General features: G+C 41.8%; 1 protein-coding gene across 6 annotated transcripts; it reads left to right on the top strand.

Moving 5' to 3' along the window:
• Positions 1-603: 603 nt before the first annotated feature.
• Positions 604-19,163, top strand: LOC119176350 (malonate--CoA ligase ACSF3, mitochondrial). Of its 6 annotated transcripts, none has more exons than XM_037427587.2 (8): positions 3,327-3,447; positions 3,761-3,793; positions 4,149-4,707; positions 7,675-7,929; positions 9,898-10,064; positions 10,137-10,282; positions 12,527-12,760; positions 18,728-19,163. In XM_037427587.2, the coding sequence occupies exons 3-8, from the start codon at positions 4,165-4,167 to the stop codon at positions 19,102-19,104; spliced, it is 1,722 nt and encodes a 573-aa protein (XP_037283484.1). In that variant the 5' UTR covers positions 3,327-3,447; positions 3,761-3,793; positions 4,149-4,164; the 3' UTR covers positions 19,105-19,163. The 6 variants fall into 6 exon arrangements, 5 of the variants coding, with proteins under 5 accessions (XP_037283483.1, XP_037283482.1, XP_037283484.1 ...); XM_075877467.1 differs by lacking the exon at positions 3,327-3,447 and adding an exon at positions 3,570-3,633; XM_037427586.2 differs by lacking the exon at positions 3,761-3,793 and having other exon boundaries at positions 3,269-3,353.
• The last annotated feature ends 1,390 nt before the right edge of the window (positions 19,164-20,553 follow it).

The raw sequence follows: 20,553 nt of genomic DNA, 5'->3' as shown, positions 1-20,553 counted from the left end.
TTGAAATAAAGATTACGCCATGACCTCAATTCGCACGAACAATTTTGAGCTAGACAAAATATGGCATCGCTGAATCAAAACTACGAACAATAGTTTTGCCATTTGGGCGGAGAAAAATGGCCTGAAATCATTAACTTTCGCCCCAGCCAAACGTCGGTTGCGCACAGTAAATAAAAATTTGCGCCAGTGAAATCGAAACGGGAAGCGCAGGCCAGTTGCTCTCACCAACCCCCAGGTGCGCTAGTTCCGTTATATAAGTGTGGTTATCAGTGATGCCAACCCTAGGGATTTATCCTTAGATCTAAGGGTTTTTTGTCTCTTTTAAAGATTTGGCGTCTTTTTTGTGAAATCTAGAGATTTTTTAGAGTGTTGAAATGAAACGTTATGCAGCTTAATGACTGGTGTTGCTGAGTAACCACGCGTTTTTAATAATAAGTAACTGCAAAGAATGTAATTTTTTGCTAATTTCCATTTTTCATTTTTAACTTTCCTTCGCTATTTCTATTTTTTTCGTTTAAAAGAGCATTGGTGTTGTGCAAGCCGAGAGAGGGCGACTTTGGTTCTGTAACGCGAGCACGGAGGAAGGAAAAACCTTTTCCTTCCTCCGTGAACGCGAGCATTGAGAAAGTAATTTCTTTTTCTATGACGCGAGGTTCTCGCAGTAACAACCTCTGATGTGTGCTGTCGAAGGAACTTGTCCGAACTTGTCGTCACGAGTGACAACTTTTCTTCGCAAGTAAAGTGCAACTGTGGAAGCTCTGAGGTGTGCTGTACACTCGAAGGAGCTTTTCCGAACTTGTCTTCACGAGTGACTACTTGGCTTCGCGAGTGAAAGTGCAATTGTGACTTACAGTGCACGGAAAAACGCGCGAAATTCACCTCCGCCGCGCACCTTCACTGGGCAAAGTGAAGGCGCGCTCCATGTGAAATGGCAACTTCTGGACGAAGAGACTTTGAGCAAGGTGAGCCGAGTAGAAAGAAAGCGAAAGCATACGATCAAAAATATTTGACGAGATGTGAAGCTGAACCAAAGTACAAGGGATGGCTAGCAGTGAGTAAAAAAGGGCCCCTGTACTTCTACTGCAAGTCATGCAACGCTGATTGCAAAGGTGGAAAATCGGAAATCGACCGCCACCTCGCAAGCTCCAAGCACAGGAACAGTGCTGCAAGCTTGCAATCGACCCGCACGCTGACATCTATGCCTGCAGTAAGTGGGCAAACTCAGCTAGACAAATCTGTCAAAGAGGCGGAAATAAGGCTTGCAGCGTTCATCACAGAGCATAACCTGCCATTTAATGTCATGGGGCATTTAGTTGACGTTGTCAAAGCAGCATGCGATGATTCTCAAATTGCAAAGAACGTGAGCTGTGGCCGGACGAAGTGTACTGCCATCGTAAAAAATGTTCTTGGAGAGCAGAGTCGCCAAGACATCTGTGAACTCTTGCGCAGACAGAAGTTCCCTCTGCTTGTCGACGAATCTACTGACAAGGGAACAGCGAAGCATCTGTCCCTTGTCGCCCGAGTGATGAATGCCAACGGCGACGTAGTGGATGCGTTTCTTGACTTGGTACCAGTCAGCGACGGAACCGCCCAGTCTCTCTTCAGCAGTATGAAGGCAGTCTTTACTGGCACAGAAATTCCATACGAAAGAAACTTGATCGGTTTCGCGACGGACGGAGCAAACGTGATGATGGGTGCTCATCATTCCGTCGCATCGATGCTGCAAGCACAAATTCCAGGAATTTTCATTCTGAAATGCATTTGCCATTCCTTCCATCTCTGTGCCTCCTACGCGTGCAAAACACTACCGAGAGGAGTGGAGGATCTGGCCCGCGATGTGTACAACTACTTTTTGTCTCCCAAGCAGACGTCTGCATACCAGGAGGTCCAAAGGCTCGCAGAGGTGAAGCCACATAAGCTACTGCACCCGAGCCAAACCAGGTGGCTGTCCCTCCAAGTTGTTGTTACCCGCCTACTTGAGCAGATGCCGGCCTTGATTTCATTTTTCAAAAAAGCAGCCACTGAGGACCGCGTGCTTGCCGCAGAAGCCATTCTCGAGAAGCTTAGCAACCCGTCGACTAAGCTTTACCTCGAGTTTCTTGAGTACGTGCTGCCTTTTTTTACAAACCTAAACAAAGAAATGCAGTCCGAGGAAACCAGAATCCACTTGCTGCACGAAAAGGTTTCGGGCACGCTAAAATGCATACTCGAATGCTACATCAAGCGGGACTACTTGGAGGCCACGCCGTTGTCCGATGTGCAGTACAAAGACCCCGCCAAGTTCCTGCCACTAGAGGAAATATATCTCGGAGCAAAGCCAACTGCAGCGCTATCCGGTGGCACACACGGCCTAAACGATGACCAGATTCACAACTTTAGGCTGCGGTGCTTAGAGTTTTTCATCGAAGCCGCTCGTCAGATATACTTGCGGTTCCCCCTGAAAAGTCACCAGTTGAAGAACCTTCGAGTCCTGGACCCGAAAGTTGTCATGGGAAAGACGATTCCATCAATCGCGCCCCTTGCGGTCTCATTTCCCCTGATCGTGAAGGAAAATGGAGTGAATGAACTGGACAGGGAGTGGCGTCTCCTCCGCAACATGGACCTGAGTGAGCACGCTGGCTTGACTGCGAGCCAGTTTTGGCACGCCGTATCCCAGATGCGAAGAGGCGATGGATCACAAGAGTTTCCCCTGTTGTCAGCGTTTATGAAAAACATTTTGTGCCTACCACACTCCAGCGCTGCGGTCGAACGTGTGTTTTCGCAAGTAAATCTGCTGAAAACAAAGCAAAGAAACAGGTTGTCAACAGACGCGTTGTGCGGCTTGCTGCACGCAAAAAGAACCTTGACGGACAGCTCCTGCTACACCTTTCAGATCACTCCATCGCATTTGAAGCGGATGAAGAAAGAAATGTGTGGTGATTAAGACTTCAAAGGGTTAGTGTCACGATGTCCAGCATTTTCGTCGTCCTGCAAGCCTCGGCCGGCTGCCTCAGTAATTTGCGCATACAGAGAAGAGACTGTTGCAAGAGCATTTCAAGAGGCGTTGCTGTGAAACCAGAGTCGTCTGCTCGAAGAAGCGAATTCACATCGCTCCACAGAAAATATTGAAAAAAAAGAGCTGCAGTTGCTGCTAGTAAGCTATATCTTAACTCTAATGAGATTCAGAGCAAACGAGGCGAAGAGCAAGCTGCGTTTAGACTAATAAAGGTGAATACCAACGTGCGAAAAGAAAAAAAAATGCAATCTGGGGATTTTGTCTGCTATCTAGGGATTTTTGAGGGGTCATTCTAGAGATAAAGCGTTGCCTCAGGTTGGCATCACTGGTGGTTATATCAGAGAATGCCACAAAACTGGTAGGTGCTCTGTGATGCCACGTTATATTCTACTTCAATGCTAGTTCTGTGGTAGTGGTGGTAGAGTGGATACCGAAGGTGTTCTCTGGCCGAGGTAACCTGTTTTTGCTTTGTTTTTCTTGTGATGATAAACGCACGCACAGTCTGTCCTGGGAGGCATCGGAGCTGAACTGAGTACCTCAACTGAATATATTGTGGTCCTTGTCGCAGCGGCTATTATGAGAATGCACCTAGTGGCGTTTATTCCGCGATGCTGCTGTCAAATATGTTCATGCGACAGGTCAGTTCGGTGCATCTTAACTAGTAGATGCTTGCGAAGACGCGGTAACAAAACGAATATAGAACTGAACTTAGCGGACTCGGATATTTCTTCTTTGCAACCCCCGCCCCCTCCTGTTTTTGCGCAGGTCTGCTACTGAGTCTGCCTCGAACTGAGCTTGGTAGGTGGGGTCACATGTTACGATATGCGGCAACGGTGCAACAGGTGTTTTCGAGTTGGCGCTCAACAAAGGAAGTTGTGCGCTTGCCTACCCAATCGTAGTTAGGCTTTGAAGTGATTGCTTGATGCACACAAGGGGAGTCATGCTAATCTTAGACAATGTAGTATTCTTGTCGGAGGTGTGCGTACGCTTACACAGCTGAATGCGAAACATTGGGTACGGAATGTTTCATTTTCTGTCTTAACATCCACCTGACTCGGCTTTTTGTTTAGCACGTTATAAAGGCCAAGTGCTTATCTTTATACTTTGTTAATTTAGGTCTGAAATAATACTTTTTTTCTCTCTCTCTTTACAGAAGTTTGCAAAGAAACATGACACTCTTACATTTTGCAAGGCTGCAGGGAAACTTTGGGAATAACTTCAGAAGTCTGCGAAAATTGAAACTTGGACTTCTTTCCTCCATAAGATGTTCATCAACCACTTTCCCTCATGCATTCTCCCCAGTGTTTGGAGGCATTGAAGAGCATTTAAACAAGCTTGCTGTGGTTGATGGACTTGGTTCGCACACGTATGGTGATCTACTTAGCTTTAGCCAGCAAATCCAAAAAGATATATCCAAACTTGCAAGCTCATGCGATCAAATGCGAATTTCATATTTGTGCCCTAGTGATGTTCGATATGTTGCCACACAGTGGGCTTGCTGGCTTGGTGGTAATGTAGCTGTGCCTCTATACCATCAACATCCAGATGCCATGCTGGAATACTACATTAAAGATTCACAGACATCAATTTTGCTCACAACCAAAGAATATAAGGAACGCATCGTGAAGCTTTCTGACAAACTTTCTCTCCCTTATGTTGTAATTGATGGACCAAGCAAAGAAAAGGCTGAAGGTATTGAAAGCAAAGATTGGGTAAGTTTCATAACTCAAATGTGTAAGTCGATAGGGTATTGCCAGTTTCAGAGCCTGCACTCCTGCCAAGCTTCTGCAGTATTGCATTGAGCCTGAATCTTGATGCTTTGAAGTATCATTTTAAAATGATGCCAAAAATGCTGCTAGTGCATTTTAAGAAATTGTTGGTGCATATCAAGTTGGTGCCGGGGTTTGCTAGTAATGTATAGTTACTATGAGTAAAACTGCCATTTAAGAAAAATCACGTGCTGCTAAGTAGAAATATTTCAAACTTGTATCCTAATTTCAGCCTTGCATAGAAATCTAGGCATTTACCATGAAATTGACAAGAACTGAGCAAAAAAAATACTAAAGTTCTGATGAGTATTCAGCCCTACCCAGAAAAATTTATATAGGCAGTTAAAAAGTGGAAGAGTTAACTAATGCAGCTATGTACAACAATGCTAGGCGTCACCTGTATTATCGTAAAGTTAACAATGCTACTGCATTGCATAGTTCACTTGGCAGGGCTTCAAGAAAAGTTGACTGGGGGATAAAATGGTGCTTGGGTCAAGGTTCTATTTAGCCAAGACAAATATTGGGAAAAAGATTCATAATAAAAAGTTTTAAACTAAGAGCAACGGTGGCCCTTCTATCTCCTACCACTGAAATTGAAGCCAGTGAAATGCTTGGTTTTGTCTCTGTGCCTGCATATACGAAAAATATCCTTGACAAGGTCATAAAGGACTGCCAGATGCCAACTAAAAATACCGTTAAACTAATCGGAATATTATACGAGAGTGTTGATGCCATTACTTATGGGAGCTTGCAAACGCGAACAGTTGCAGCAGATGCCTTCTCGCAACTTTTGAAAATAAAATAAATGTGAAGACCGAGGTTCATGCCTTTATACGTTTCACAGAAAATGGGCCAGATTTCTCACATATTTCTTGTGCAGCTGGAAACAAGTCAAGTAAGCTATGGTTCAGGGACTAAAAAAACAGTACAATAGTTTTTAGTGTTTAAAGAGGTTCCACGCACAACGGTCTGTAAAAAACTAACGGCAGCACAGTTCTTTTGTGAATCTTGGTTATACTCGTGGAATACCTTTATAAAGGTTCAACTAGTAATACAGTATTACTTTGCTTTATTCAAAGCAGGTAAAACATAAATAACAAGTGCGGAAAGTTTCTGCCAGTGAAACAATGAGAAAACCGACCTCTGGCTTACAAGTGATGGCCCATCCATTCTTATACTGATAGGGCCTCTTTTAATGGACCTTTTCTAACCTCAAATGCTAAAAAACGGTGATTTGGGAGAGTGCAAGACAGACAATACTGTAATTGAGTGCTTACACCAGCAAACAGCCTTTGCAGGAGCTTGAGAAGCTGAAGGCTAGGTGTTGCAAGCACTTCAGCTTTCTTAGGGTTGCAGGAGCTTGAGAAGCTGAAGGCTAGGTGTTGCAAGCACGTCGACTTTCTGAGGGAGTATATAGGATAGCATGCATGTTTCAGCTTCCTAGCTCAATTTTTTTCTGTGCAAGGCATTTTAACACCCCCTTGTTCAGCTTGTGACATATCTATATTCTAATGTGCATATAAAAGATTACTGACAGGTTAATGGATTCTATAGTGGTGGTCTCCTTATTACAGGCCTGCCCTAATGGCATTGTCATCATTTTGCAGGCTAGTGTTGTAACTTGTGCAGAGTATAAATATGTATGCGTATATATGTTGTATAAGGGAGGAACATGCATTTGAGAAAAAGCTTTAGTGGTTGAGCTAAGTCGTAGAGCTGCAGTGTACACTTGTGTACTTCCTACATGGCTTTAAAGTTGGCAAGTCGCTGAAGCAACATTTATTTTGTTGCAACATCTGTACTTATCTGGGATTAGGTTTTGTCATGGAGAACTTATTAGCAGGTGTTATGGAGAAAACACAAAATGAGTAATCACTTGAGCTAGCTTTATTGTCATTGATTCCTTCTTTTTTTCTGCTTGCCCTACTGAGCATTAAATAAGATCCAGCCGTTTTATCTAAAATCGCAAGTTACAGTGAGAGAGTAAAAATACAGCTCAACAACTTTCATGAATAAAGAATGATCATACTTCTGTTTTCACTCAAAAAACCTTCAGTATGTACCCAATTTCTGAAGTGGCTTGTGCTTTCACGATGGTGCGTGCATGAAAAGAATATGTCCTTGTAAGTCTGGCACTAGAGCACAGAGAAGATCAATAATTTCTAGTAGTAAAATGTAACTAGTGTGAAGTGTGAGAAATGCAATTTAATTAGTGTGAGAAATGCGATTTTTTACTATGCATGTGTTGTAAGAGATAAGAAATGGTAGAGAAGGAAATGCAAGGAGGTTAACCAGTTCAGAATAACCGAAATGCTACCCTACATGTGGGAACAGGATAGGGGCGTTTGAAAAAAAAAAAAAGGGAGAGAAAAGAGAAATAAAGCACATAACACAGCACATGCACCAACATGCAGTCAGTCACAGTTTATCACTCTGGCGTGGTACGTGACGTCAATGTCACTGCCGCTCGTCCAAGTCTGTTAGGTGTTGTAAAGTAAATATGAAAACAAGGAGATATGCTATAGGAGATAATGAGTGAGGGGTAATATAATAATTATGGTAATATGTGATGTTTAACATTTCTAAACTGTAATATCGTGAGAGACACCGTAGTGGAGTGCTCCGAAAATTTAAGTTATCTCTGGTGGTCTTTGATTTGCACCGTTATCCCACAGTACATGGAGAGCCTCTACCATTTTGCCTCTATCGAAGTGAGACTGCCATGGCTGGGATTGAACCCACGACCTTTGGGTTAGCAGCCAAGCACCTTTGTCACTTTCCCACCGAGGCAGACTAATGAGTGAGGGGTCATTTGCATTACTGGGGTGCTGTGAATCTGTTTGGAAGTTATGTTGTCCATTCAATAACTTATGTACTGCATGTTTTAAACGTACGAGTCTTTTATTTCAGGAAAATTTGAAAGAACAAGATGCTCTGATGATGTATACCAGTGGGACAACAGGGCCTCCAAAAGGAGTTGTTCTTTCATTTAGAAATGTACACTTTCAAGTGGCACAGATCAGGAAGGCCTGGGAATGGACCCCTGAAGATGTGATGCTACATGCCCTGCCACTTCATCATACGCATGGAATTATAAGTGGATTGCTCACCCCATTGTACTCTCGTGCTGCTTGTATGATGCTGCCCAAGTTTAACCCTGCAGAGGTGTGTGGTGTGGTCTTTGGCTTAATTAAATCCCTCAGTGGTACTCCCAATTTTTCTTTGATGTTTGGCCTTCAGAGCATGTAAAGAGCAGCCATAAGATTGGATAAATAAGCCTTCCTTAGATATGGTGATTTGTCAGCAGTAGAAAGTGCAGGTGCACTTACAAGACCTAAAGCTAAATACTACATTTCCACTGTTGACTGTGAATCGACCATGTATAGTGTAGCTTCAATAAACTTTTCACAGCGTAAGCTGTTATGAGATCAAAACTCGGGTCACACATGGCGCCGTAGTTGTCCGCTGCCAGTGTCCATAACTATTGCGAAATAAGAAAAAACACCTAGTACCAAGGACACACTGGGGCTCGAACCCTGGCCCGAGCCCAGTATTCCACCACTGAGCCACGCCGGTGCTTGGAGCTTGTTCACAAATTCGCTTTAGACAGTTCCGATGTTGGAAAAGAAATCGCGTTAATATGTGTAATAAAGCATTTTAAAACAGCATTAGAACAATGAGGCGTCACACAATGAAAATAGCGTAATGAGTGGGTTGTCCAATGCTCCAACCCACTAAAAAAGATTGTTTTCGGTCACCTATTAACTGTGGCACATACCCCCTTCAGGCAAGCCACAGTCGTAAAATCTCAAAGATTTTGTGCTAAGTAATGCCTTATTTAGCTTTTCATGCTGTTAATTTGCTTTTGGCCTTTGCTGTGTGGGATCTCTAGTAAACTTGTAATTTTGGTTTTGTGGCACCAGCTCAGATAGATATATTTATTTTTTATTGTTTTGCTTGTGGCATTACAATATATTTAACAGAAATTTTGACTCTCCCAATGTTTGCACCGTGCAGTTTTGATACTTGTTATTTATGTTGTAAACAATCGTGTTTACAACAATCGTATGTTGTAAACAATTTATGTTGTAAACAACCGTGCAGTTTTGATACTTGTTATTTATGTTGTAAACAATTAGCATGTTTATAAACAAACATGCTAATTCCACCAAGCCTCTATGGCCAAGAAAGAAAATGCCTAATCTAGCCGGAGGAATACAGCGAAAACGAAACGAACTCAAGAAGTGACATTGACGAACACCAATAAATACTGATTTTTGTTTGAAGGAAATAGGAATATATATAGGGTCACATTTCGACAGCACTAATCACACCGTGTTCTTAAAAGTGATAAAAGTTGTAAGTGATGACACATCTTAAACAAAAATAGGAATGTGGTCAATGACATGATGTATAAGGCCAAAATAAAATGAACATGGAACAGAAGTATCCTAAACACTAAAGTAACAAATCTGCAAACTGATAACACAGTAGCACCATTAAAAAGAACCTGTTTTTGCATTTCTTGGTCATGCACAGTTACTATTCCACCTGATGAGAAGAGTGATTTTTTGTCAATTAAGTGCTTCTAAAAAGGACGCTTTTCTCTTCTGTACAACATTTTATATAGTTCGCTGATGCAGTCTATGCCCCCCCCCCCCCCCCCTATTTTATGCGACGTCTCTACTCCTATCTAGAACCAAGATTTCTTGACTGAGGAACGCATCTACAGGCTTTGTTATGGATTGCCAAGGGCTTTACAGTGGAATGTTTGTCTTGTTCGCCCAATATTCTTTTCATTAAACATGCACCAACTAGCCCAACGAAAAATTCTACTTAAAGAAGACTCTTCAGTTAACACTCTGACGCCTGGTCTTAACTGTGCTGATGATTTAGGAGATTAGCCTCAACACCCTCATTGATTAAAGGGTGGCCATATTTCTATGGTGTGACGTCTTTTTGGTGTCATGTTCAGTGTTATATCCAATCGTCGGCACTGAGAGACCAGGCACAAGTGCATAAACGGAAGAATTGCGTATTGCTCAGCCATTAGTTGCAGCAGCTGGAATTGGCACTTGGTGATGAGCTGCTGAAAAGCTTCTTCTTTATTCACATTTACCTTGCATGCAAAAGGTGTGGAAACATCTTCTTCATCTGGATAAGAGCAAGCCGGCAGTTACGGTCTTCATGGCTGTACCCACTATGTACGTCAAGCTGATTGAGCATTACGAGCAGCACTTGAGACACCACAAAGAGACAGCGCCAAATGTGGTCCGGGACACATTCGCAAAAAATATTAGGTATGCACAAGAAATAATCAACATTCACTAGTGGCGATACCAGATCAACTTTTGCTGTTTAATTTATTTCAGGTTCGTCATTAGCGGTTCAGCTTCTCTCCCACAGCCCATATTTGAAAAATTTCATGACATTACCGGCATGACTATATTGGAAAGATATGGAATGACTGAAGTTGGTGTACCATTATCCAATCTCCTGCATGGCAAAAGACATCCCGGTAGTGTGATATTTTTCTTCATAGCTATGAACAGAGCATTGGAGGACTCTGCTATATATCTTTACACGGTTAATGTCCGTTAGTCCAACATGACCTAATTAACACTGTCTTCTAATTCACTAGCATTAAAAATGCCTAGAATTCCATGGATTTTAAATACTGCATTTAAGTTTGACATCACACTCTTATTTAGCAGGTCTTGGCCAAATAAAAAAAAACGAGCCAAATGTGTAAACATACCTATACTCAGCTGCAACTAAAGATTTGTTGTCTACAGCAACCCCCCCCCCCCTTTTTTTTTGTCATATACGCACATTGCACCTTTTTTTGTCATATACGCACATTGCAGTTAAGATATACATTATTTTATATTGTGAAAGTCCGTATGCAATGCTCCTCCCTTGTTCGCTTCTCATGATACACCTTGAATGTGAACGCAGTGGAAGAACTTAATGCAAGCTGAGAATTTCGGCTGTTTTTTCTACTGCTACATGCTTTGGTCTAAAATTGCTTCCTTACATAGAGTTTATTGCACTGCCAGGATAGTAAACCACTTGAATATGCCATTAGATGATGAAAAAATTATGTCAGCCATGGTCACAGCACTTAAATATATGCTGACAAAGTGCTATTGCTGCACTATTAAAAAAAAAATGCCCCCACCTCCCCGAAGAGAATCGTGACGAAACGTGAATCCATTTCTTGCTCTGACAGAGGGTACCGTTGCCGTCGGACATTCGCCTTCACCGACTTCTGCCATCGCCTCGAGAGGCGCCCAGCCAGCGAACGATCTAGAGTGAGCAGCGAGTGGACGGGAGAGTGGGGCGCCAGCGTTCTCAGCTTAGCGTTGGCGTTTCACAGCGGTGCCTCGACCACAAATTTCCAGATGTTCTTGAGAGGCTGGGCAGCCAGCAAATGATCAAGAGTGAGGCGCAAGCGTACAGGAGAGGGGAAGTAGAAAGCAAATGGCGAGAGAAGGAACGGCGAAGCATTGCACCTACACTCTCTCGCACCACATGCTCCTGTTGCTAAGTGTGCCAACAGCTGTTGTTTGTGAGAAGGAGTGAGAGCGGAGACATAACACCTGCCGGTGTGTGGAAAACGCCGGATGCCTGACATAGCCTGACTAAGAAATGCATTCGCATTTAAAAAATTAAGAGACCCTTAACCCTCACCTGTAAGGGTTGAATGCAATAACTATATTCATGTGCATACATACTCTTTCTCGCACGAACACTATCGCCTTCCACATTGCTAGCCTGCCTTCACTTCTCCGAGCCCTAAACTGTGCTGCAAGAAAAGCCAAAGTGCAAATGTCCTCCATCACCTTTCTTTATTTTCATCTAGTACCTCGAATTTTCGCTCACAACACCGACGCCAGAATATCTGCGAAACAAGCTCTTTAATGCTATATTCTGAAAAGGCATTTTTTGGGGCATGTATTTGTCACAGAACAATAATAATCTATTTCAGGTGCTTTACTTCGCATTACTGACAAACACACTGTACTTTCAGGTTATGAGTGGCTTGTGCAATATCATTGTGACATAATACTCTTGATAGCGAACCAGGGAGTGCTGAGTTCTTGATAAAGGAAATTCAAGTAAGCCAGATAACGGTTATGTTGTGTGACATGAAGATGCCCAAATATGCCCCTTTCTTCTTACAGTGTGTGTGTCGAAATTCTTATTGATCCTAGCAACCAGGATCCTTGCTAAATGTGAAAAACTACAAGCACAAGTTTATTTGCATGTCTACTTTTGCTGACACTGACATTGTACTCTTTAGAAGACCACAATTGACTCTTTCATGCCATAATATCCACATAATCAGTACGGCATGTTTGTGCAAGTGTCATTGTCCCATTTCTGCTATAGCGGAAGTGGCCATCTGCAAGTACCCAGCGATAATAACGGCATCACAAGCCTAATTGTGTCTTAAATAATCATAGTAGACTCTTGGTAAATGGAACCTAAAGGGACCAGACAGATATTTTCAACTTAACTGGAGTTCCATTTACTGAGAGATGAACAGAGGTGTAGAATTCAAGCATAAAATTAATCATATTAGGTGTTCCAATTCTATTTAATAAAATATTTTCATATGCTAAGAGTGCACTGTATTTTTATGCACATGTCATGAAGGAAGAGTGTCAGTTTCTATGTTTCTTGACTACTTCAACCTTGCTGAAATTTGAAAACATAATGTATATTAACATAGTTGCGTTCTGAACTGTCTTTATAGGATGTGTGGGATACCCTACAGCAGGTGTTGAAGTGTGCATTGCTGAAGCGGATGACTCTAAGATGGGATACAAGCCTGTGGTCTTGAGTGCAAATGCAGAGACAAAGTACCTCGAAGGGTCGGAAAACAACAGCGGCGAACTGCTTATTAGGGGCCCTAATGTGTTCAAATACTACTGGAACAGGCCAGAAGTAACCAAAGACTCATTTACCCAGGATGGCTGGTTTAAAACAGGTAGGTGGATGGTGGTTCCCACAGCACTGCTTTACATCTCTCTCCATTTATCTATGCTGCTGATAAACCCTTATTAAGAATTCTCATTGTAAAACATTGCATCACATCATCATCACACATCATCAGGGAGCATTGCACAATGCTATAGAAAGAAATAAAAAAAGCAGTACGTCAGGCTTTTCTTGTTTGGTCACTTTTGATTATTTCTGTTGCATATAATATTTGCCAATGTCTTAAATAAATACATCCCACTTCTTATTACCAGCACATTTACTTCACTGTGCGATATCCAGAGAAGTTCTTGAGGAATAAAAAAAATATTGATTCGGTGAACAATGAAAATGAAAAAGCAGCTGTTTTCATGAGGCTAACATCATTACTAAGAAGGATATGCCCTCTTTCTACTGTAGCCGTGTTCCTAGTGAAAGAAGGCACTGAGTTCGATTCTCAGTGCTCTCAGGCATGCTCCAGTTTTTCAAGGGTGAGAGAGGTACCCCAATCTGACATTTGGTGTTGTGGGTACTGTTACTCGAGAAGGCAGGCTCTCCTGTAAATTATTTTTTTTCTTTCACCAACATTTCCACTCCCCTGTGCTGCCTTGTGTGTTGCAAAAATAAATGTCTCTTATCCACAAACCACTAAATTTGGTTGACTTTTCACCAGGGTGGTATGAGACCTTTTTTTTTAACCCTTTCAGCCGCTTTGTACATAATTGTGTACATCACTTGTGTTTGCTTGTTGTGTCATAATATGGTGGTTTTGGGACGTTAAACCCCACATATCAATCAATATCAAATCATTGCTTGTTGTGTCGACAAGGGGCTAGAAAAATACAAGACACAATGAGGTTTAGATGAAATTAACTTCCTACCTAATAAACTTGTCTTCAATTAACTTCTAGTTTTTATCTTACTGTTGCATAACATCACTTTGCTGAAGGCACTACCATGGTCGGCGAGTTTTTCGAAATGGCACTTTTGTGGAAGCACGTCAAATTTTTAAATTTTTTTCTCGTAATCAACAAAACCAGAAACCGATTGGCGCTATATTTATAGCCTGAGATTTGATTCTATATATGCAACAACACAAAATGAATGTCTCCAGGATAAGTAGATATTTAATAAAAGCTTAATTTGGAGTAGCTGCTATAAAATGCATAAATCAATATATTATAAAATTATTGTTGCTGCAATGGAATATTGAGTGCCTTGAGGTCAAGCTGTGCCAATTTTATGCATTTACAGATGCATAGGTGGCATCTGAAACGGGTAAACATGCTGTGTAGGTTGTTGAAGTCAATATGAGGAAAGATGAGAGTTGGTGACTATTCATGTTGGACTTGCATCATTTGTGTGCACTGCACTTTCAACAATAATACACAAGCTGGCTTCTTTGTTCAAACAGTGGCTTTTGTGGTGTTCAAATAATGTGTGGTCATTTACTGTGCATACCTTTGGCATACATTATGAAATTTGGTTATCATGGTTGCCTGAGTCGTAATGTCTCTGGTGTGTTCTTTTTGTAGTACGATGTGAAAATTATAATTTATTGAGGGTATCACGGTAAGAAAATATGCAGGGTGTTTTTGGATGATACAGATTATAAAAAAAATTAAATGACAGTAAGGCACCTGTCGTTTTTGCACAATAACTCGATATCAAGGCGAAAATATTTTGCTACAGGTAAAATGACATCGTTGCATCTAATCAACAAGACATATTAAATTATATTTTTAATTATTGGTCTGTGATGGTCACTGCCTAAATCATCGAATGTGTTGTGCCATGTAGCCCCCGGGGCATTCTTGGTTATTGTAAGATCCGGTGTTGTGTCTCGCTGGGTGCTTGTACCTATGCATGTGTGTGCATGCAAGTCTGTTATCAGAGTAAGCTGTTCGTCTTGTATGCTCTGCCATAACTGTTTCCATTTGGGGGTGGTGAAACCATATCCCCATGCCTCGTGTGGGGCGTCGAAGTCCCCTGCTATGATGAGCGGGGCACTGCCAGCTAATATCACGACCTGCCTAAATAGAGAGTGAAATTGCTGTCTGTGATTTGACGGACCACGCGTAAAGTGAGACGTCTAGTTGACTGGGATAAATTTCGGGAGATCAGAAAAACGATTACCAAACACCCTGACGATATCCAGCAATTGTGCGAGAGCATAATAGACACCATCAGGAAAGCCACACAGGAAGTAAAAACAGATATCCCGGTGAAGCGCATTGATAACAGATTAATCCACCTGTGGCGAACTAAAGAAGCGTTACAAAACATATGGCGGAGGCAAAGACACAACAGAACAATCTGGAAAAAGATAGCACAGCTCAACAAAGACATTGAAAGTCACTGCAAGCAGCTGTATGAGCAACAATGACCGAAGGTTAGTAAGGACATGGGCACCCATATTGGAACATCACAAATGTGGAAGTTGCTTAGGTTTCTTATAGATCCCACTAATACCAAAACAGAACATAGACACACTATCCATCGTCTCACACGCGAATACGAAGGAAACGAGGAACTTAGCTAGCTAATGACAGATCTATAAAACATCCGCATACCCAAATCGCCGCCACTACAACATAAAACCTGTACAGGCGAAGAAAACCCCAACATGGGCAAAAACTTTAAGGCAGCGGAGTCCACAAATTAAATGTAAAATCAGCTCCGGGACCCGATGGTGTCATGAACCGAGCGTTACGTAACCTGAACAATGAATCCATAGAATTTTTAACTGGATATATAAACAAATGTTGGACAGAAGGGACAATATGCGTCTCGTGTAAAGAGACTAGAACAATCCTTATAAATCCTTATACCAAAACCTGGAAAGCCTATCAACAAACTAAATCTCTGACCCATGTTATTAACGTCATGCATAGCAAAAGTAATGGAACACGCATTTCTAAATAGAGCCAACAACTATATTGAGGATGGTGAATACTACCCACACACGATGATAGGCTTCCATCGTCACCTAGCCACTCAAGATGCCATGCTACAGATTAAACACCATATCATAGGCTACCCCACAAGACCCACATGAGCCATACTCGTTCTGGATCCCAAGAAATAATTTGACAAAGCAGCTCATGAAACAATTCTCAGCCGTATATTGAGCTTAAACATGGCTGAGCGAGCCTATAATTAAGTCAGAAACTTTTTAAGCAACAGGAAAACTAAGCTCGGCTTAGGAGGCCTTACATCTGATCTCCAAGAATGGGGCTGCAGAGGCACTCCACAGGGCTCTGTAATATCGCCTATGCTCTTTAATCTAACGACTGAACTACCGAAACAGTTAAGTAAAATCCCGGGAATATAGCACTCTATATACGCGGATGACATCGCAATATGGGTCAGTGACCGCAGGGACGGCTACATAGAACAGAGACTCCAAGAAGCAATAGGAACAGTTGAGCAATACCTGGAAGGCACAGGACTCGCATGCTCCCCGAAGAAACGAGAACTTCTTCTCCACAGGCCAGCAATCAGAGGCAGAACACCTAAGTCAGAGGAAAACAAGTGGCAATATGAGGAAATAAGGATTCATACACAGGAGGGCACAATTATACCGACAGTTCCAAAAGTACGGGTACTGGGATTAGTCATCGCGGCTAACGGCGCCAACGTTGAGACTATACGCAGACTGCATGCCAAAGTCACAAATGCGATGAGACTGATTCGCAGGGTCACGAATAAACACCGAGGTATGGAAGAAGCCCACGTAATTCGTCTAATCCAGGCCTTCGTCATAAGTCACGTAACGTATGTAGCAGTATACCACAACTAGCAAAAAGCTGAAACTAACAAAATAAGTACACTCATCCGGAAGGTCTACAAACAAGCGATAGGAATATCTGAGTATGCTAGCACAGACCTACTTCTTCAGCTAGGACTACACAATACACGCTTGAAAAGAGTATAGAAGCTCATTGCATATCCTAGCTTCAAATGCTCCCTAAAACTAAAACTGGAAGAAATATAATGAGTAGATTTGGAATTGTGTACCATGCACAACATGGTGTCAAACATGACATCCCCAATACAATCAGAGCTAAGATCGTCTCTAACCCAATACCGAAAAACATGAATCCCATTATCAACACGGACCGCAGAAAACACTGAGCAAAAGCACTGCTCAAAGCACACGGCATGAACAGTAAGTCTCTTTTTGTAGATGTTAGCCCATACCCTGAACGAAGGCTCACACAGCTATCATGATCGACACGTCCAGGATTTGTATTTATGCGTGCTCTGTCATAAACAATATAGAGGAGGCTGAGGAGGTAGCCATAGCCATGGCTATCACCTCCAACAAACACTCATTCATACTGAGCGATTCGCAAGTAGCCATCAGAAATTTTGCGCAAGGACGAATTTCACAGCAAGCCCTCAAAATCCTCGTTGATAACCAAGAACTACACAGAGTAGATGAACCCAAATACCTCGTATGGTTCCTGGCGCACACAGAGACTGATACATCCAATCTGAACGAGCTGGCTCTTGAATTGTTGCGAGAATCAACCCGCAGCGCAACCCCACCACATCGCTCGGTGATCATCCCTGGCGCCGCTGACGTACCACACACAGACCGATTTACAAGCTACACAGAATACATGCAACACTACAGAGAAGCAAGGCGCGTCTTTCCCGCACCTCACTCAAGTCTAAACAGGCAAGAAGCATCGGAATACCGACGGCTACTGACGAACTGCTACCCGAACTCTGTGCACCTCTACAGGAGCTACCCACACTTGTACGCGGACAATAAATGTAAGCTATGTGTAACAGAAAAGGCATTTTATAAACATATATTATGGGAATGCCCCAACTTATCAACAAGTTCTCCTCAGGTCCTCCAGGTGCAGTGGCAACTTGTGCTGCTCAGCTCGGAGGTTCAAGACCAAAAATGGGCTATCCAGCAGGCCAGGAAGGCTGTACGGAGACAAGGTCTCCCGGTACCTCCTTGTGCGGTCTAGCCCGGACCACAAACATGCCGTATACGGAAATATAGTTTGTTTATCACCATCATTATCATCATTATTAGTCTTAGGACCGATGTTTATATTACAAAGCTGAAAACATGCTAATTTATGTCATACCAATTTTGTTCAGGAATTACAAAAGTTGCAAACAATTCTACATATTCATAATCAAATTTCACAGACAAAATCGAAACTGATTGCGCCAGGTGAGCATGAAGCACGACTTCTGCTGCATCAGACTGGAACTACCCATCACAAGGGAGTGGCGAAATTTGAATGAAGGCATCCCACGGCGGTATCTTTTCATAAAAGGCTGCAAGTGTTCTTACTTGTGCCTGTACATCACAATTTTGTGTGTACTGTTTGGTGCTTTTCCACTTATTTCAAACTGTGCACAAGAAAACCACAGTATGTTTTTTTTTTTGTGCGGGAAGCATGAAACTCAGGCACAGTTACTGCGGCACTTCTTAGAGACAGTTCAAAATAGTTCAAGAAAAGATAAACAGATGAGTACCACCCATCACATGCAAACATTAAGCTGACTACTTGGGTATTTCAGAATGCTTGCAGATGTTTGTGACCAGATTCTGCTTTCATTTGAATTTATTCATTTTTCTGTCATGTGTTGTTCTGGTGTTCCGCCGTGCTTTGTGCACATCGAGTGTCACAAGTTTCAATTTCACCCTTGAAATTTGATGAATATTTTAAATTACGCACAACTTTTGTGATTTCTGAAAAATAGGTATGCCATTTATTATCATGCACTACAACTTTCCTATAATAACAACTGCACTCAAGTCAGCAATTAAAAGGTTAATTAACCATTCAGTTATAATTAATTATTTTTGTTAGTAGCTTCAACATCGTTTCAACTGCGGGAAAGTAAGCCGGCCTTGACCTAGAGTTGATATGCAAAAACGACAGGAGCCCAATTGTCATAGAATTTTTAATGAAAGTTACCCTTTAATGAACATTTACAGGTGACAGTGCTGCATGCATTGATGGTGTCTACAAAATCCTGGGACGAACATCAGCTGATATCATCAAGTCTGGTGGTTACAAGGTCAGCGCACTAGACGTAGAGCGCCATTTGCTGGCGCATCCATCTATTAAAGAATGCACAGTAGTGGGAGCCCCTGATGCCACGTGGGGTGAGCGTGTTGCTGCAATAGTTGTCTTGCATGAGCCGTCAGCTGCACTAGAGCTTGAAGACCTCCGAAACTGGTGTAAAGAGCGCATGCCCACATACAACGTACCCAGTATTCTGCTGTGTCTGCCTGCTCTAGAACGTAATTTTCTAGGCAAAGTCAATAAGAAGGAACTGGTAAAAAAGTTGTGGCCTGCTCCACAGCAATAGCGTGCACGCTCATTAAATTGTTTTAGAAATTGAAAAATAAAGAATTGGAATATCTGAAATTGTGTACTGTTTTGAATTTAGCTGGAAGCTTGAATCGGGGGTGCCAGTCTTGACCAATAAACAAAACAGACACCTTTGTTTCCACCGAACAGCTACATCGGTAATGTCGAAGGCCCAGCAAAATAACGCTCCGACGGCTTGTTTATAAGTGGATAAAAGGCATGCTTACACTTGGCACTAGTTTTTAGCATTGCCGAAAACTGCCAATATTTCACCAATACCTTCACATGTGGTTGATTTGAGATTTTACGAACAACTCCAGCATCCCAGTTGTTCTCCAAAAGCTCTTGCAGTTAGAGACTATTTTAATTTGGGGACCTGTGCATTTTACAGAAAATATTGTAAATGATGCTTTAAATAATTGAGCGAAAATAATGGAACACATAATCTATTTCCAAGTCATTCAGTTCCTGTCTCCTCTTCTTTAATCAAAACCAACGTGGTTACCCACGAAGTGTTTCTTGCAATGCTGAGCCAGCTCTGTTTATTAACGATATTCACTCTGCTAACATTGATGCGAATATATACTGTTAGATGCACTTTTTCTAGACTTTGAGAGAGCCTTTGACCGAGTTTTTCATAAACACTCATCACTTGGATTTAGCGACTCTCGTGTCAAGACTTCAAGCTGACCTTAATTGTCTTGTTGACTGGTGCAACACTAATAGATTGTTGATTAATCCTTCCAAAACCTGTTTTATGCTTTTTTATTCACCAAACAAAAAACTAGCATTCATTCCTTACCTTTATGTGAACTCAGTAGTTATTCCTTTAAGTGATTCCTTTAAGTGATTCCTTTAAGTGATTCCTTTAAGTGATCATACGTCATTTTTAGGAGTTATAATGGACACACATCTGAAATTTCAGCAACATATCAATTCTGTTTGTAAAAAGATTTCGTACGGTATCGGGGCATTGGTCAAGTCACGAATGTGTTTAAACATCAAAACTCTGAAGGCATTGTATTATGCATTCATACACAGTCATCTCAGTTATTGCATTACATCATGGGGTAATTCATATTCGGTGCACATTTGGCCGTTAAAGGCATTGCAAAAACAAGCAATTCGACTCATAACTTTCGCTTCACGTCAAGTGCCATCACATGAGATTTTTCGCCAGCTTGACGTATTACCCATCTCCCAAATGTACGTTTATAATGTGTGTGTTTTGTTTTTCAAAATTTTCCACCGTACCCTCACTATCGACATATTTCCTATTACCTTGTTGGATAATTCCAATAATACTAGATTCGTGGTCGCCCATAACCTGTTATTACCTAAAGTTTACACTAATTATGGAAAAATGAGCATTGTTTTTTCATCAATTACATTATGGAATTCTTTATCACATGATGTGAAAGACTTAATGCACATTCATGTTTTTAAG

This window comes from Rhipicephalus microplus, chromosome X, assembly GCF_043290135.1.
Source record: "Rhipicephalus microplus isolate Deutch F79 chromosome X, USDA_Rmic, whole genome shotgun sequence".
NCBI lineage: Eukaryota > Metazoa > Arthropoda > Arachnida > Ixodida > Ixodidae > Rhipicephalus > Rhipicephalus microplus.
The sequence above is the reverse complement of the archived record's forward strand: the minus strand, read 5'-3'. Positions and strand labels throughout refer to the sequence as shown.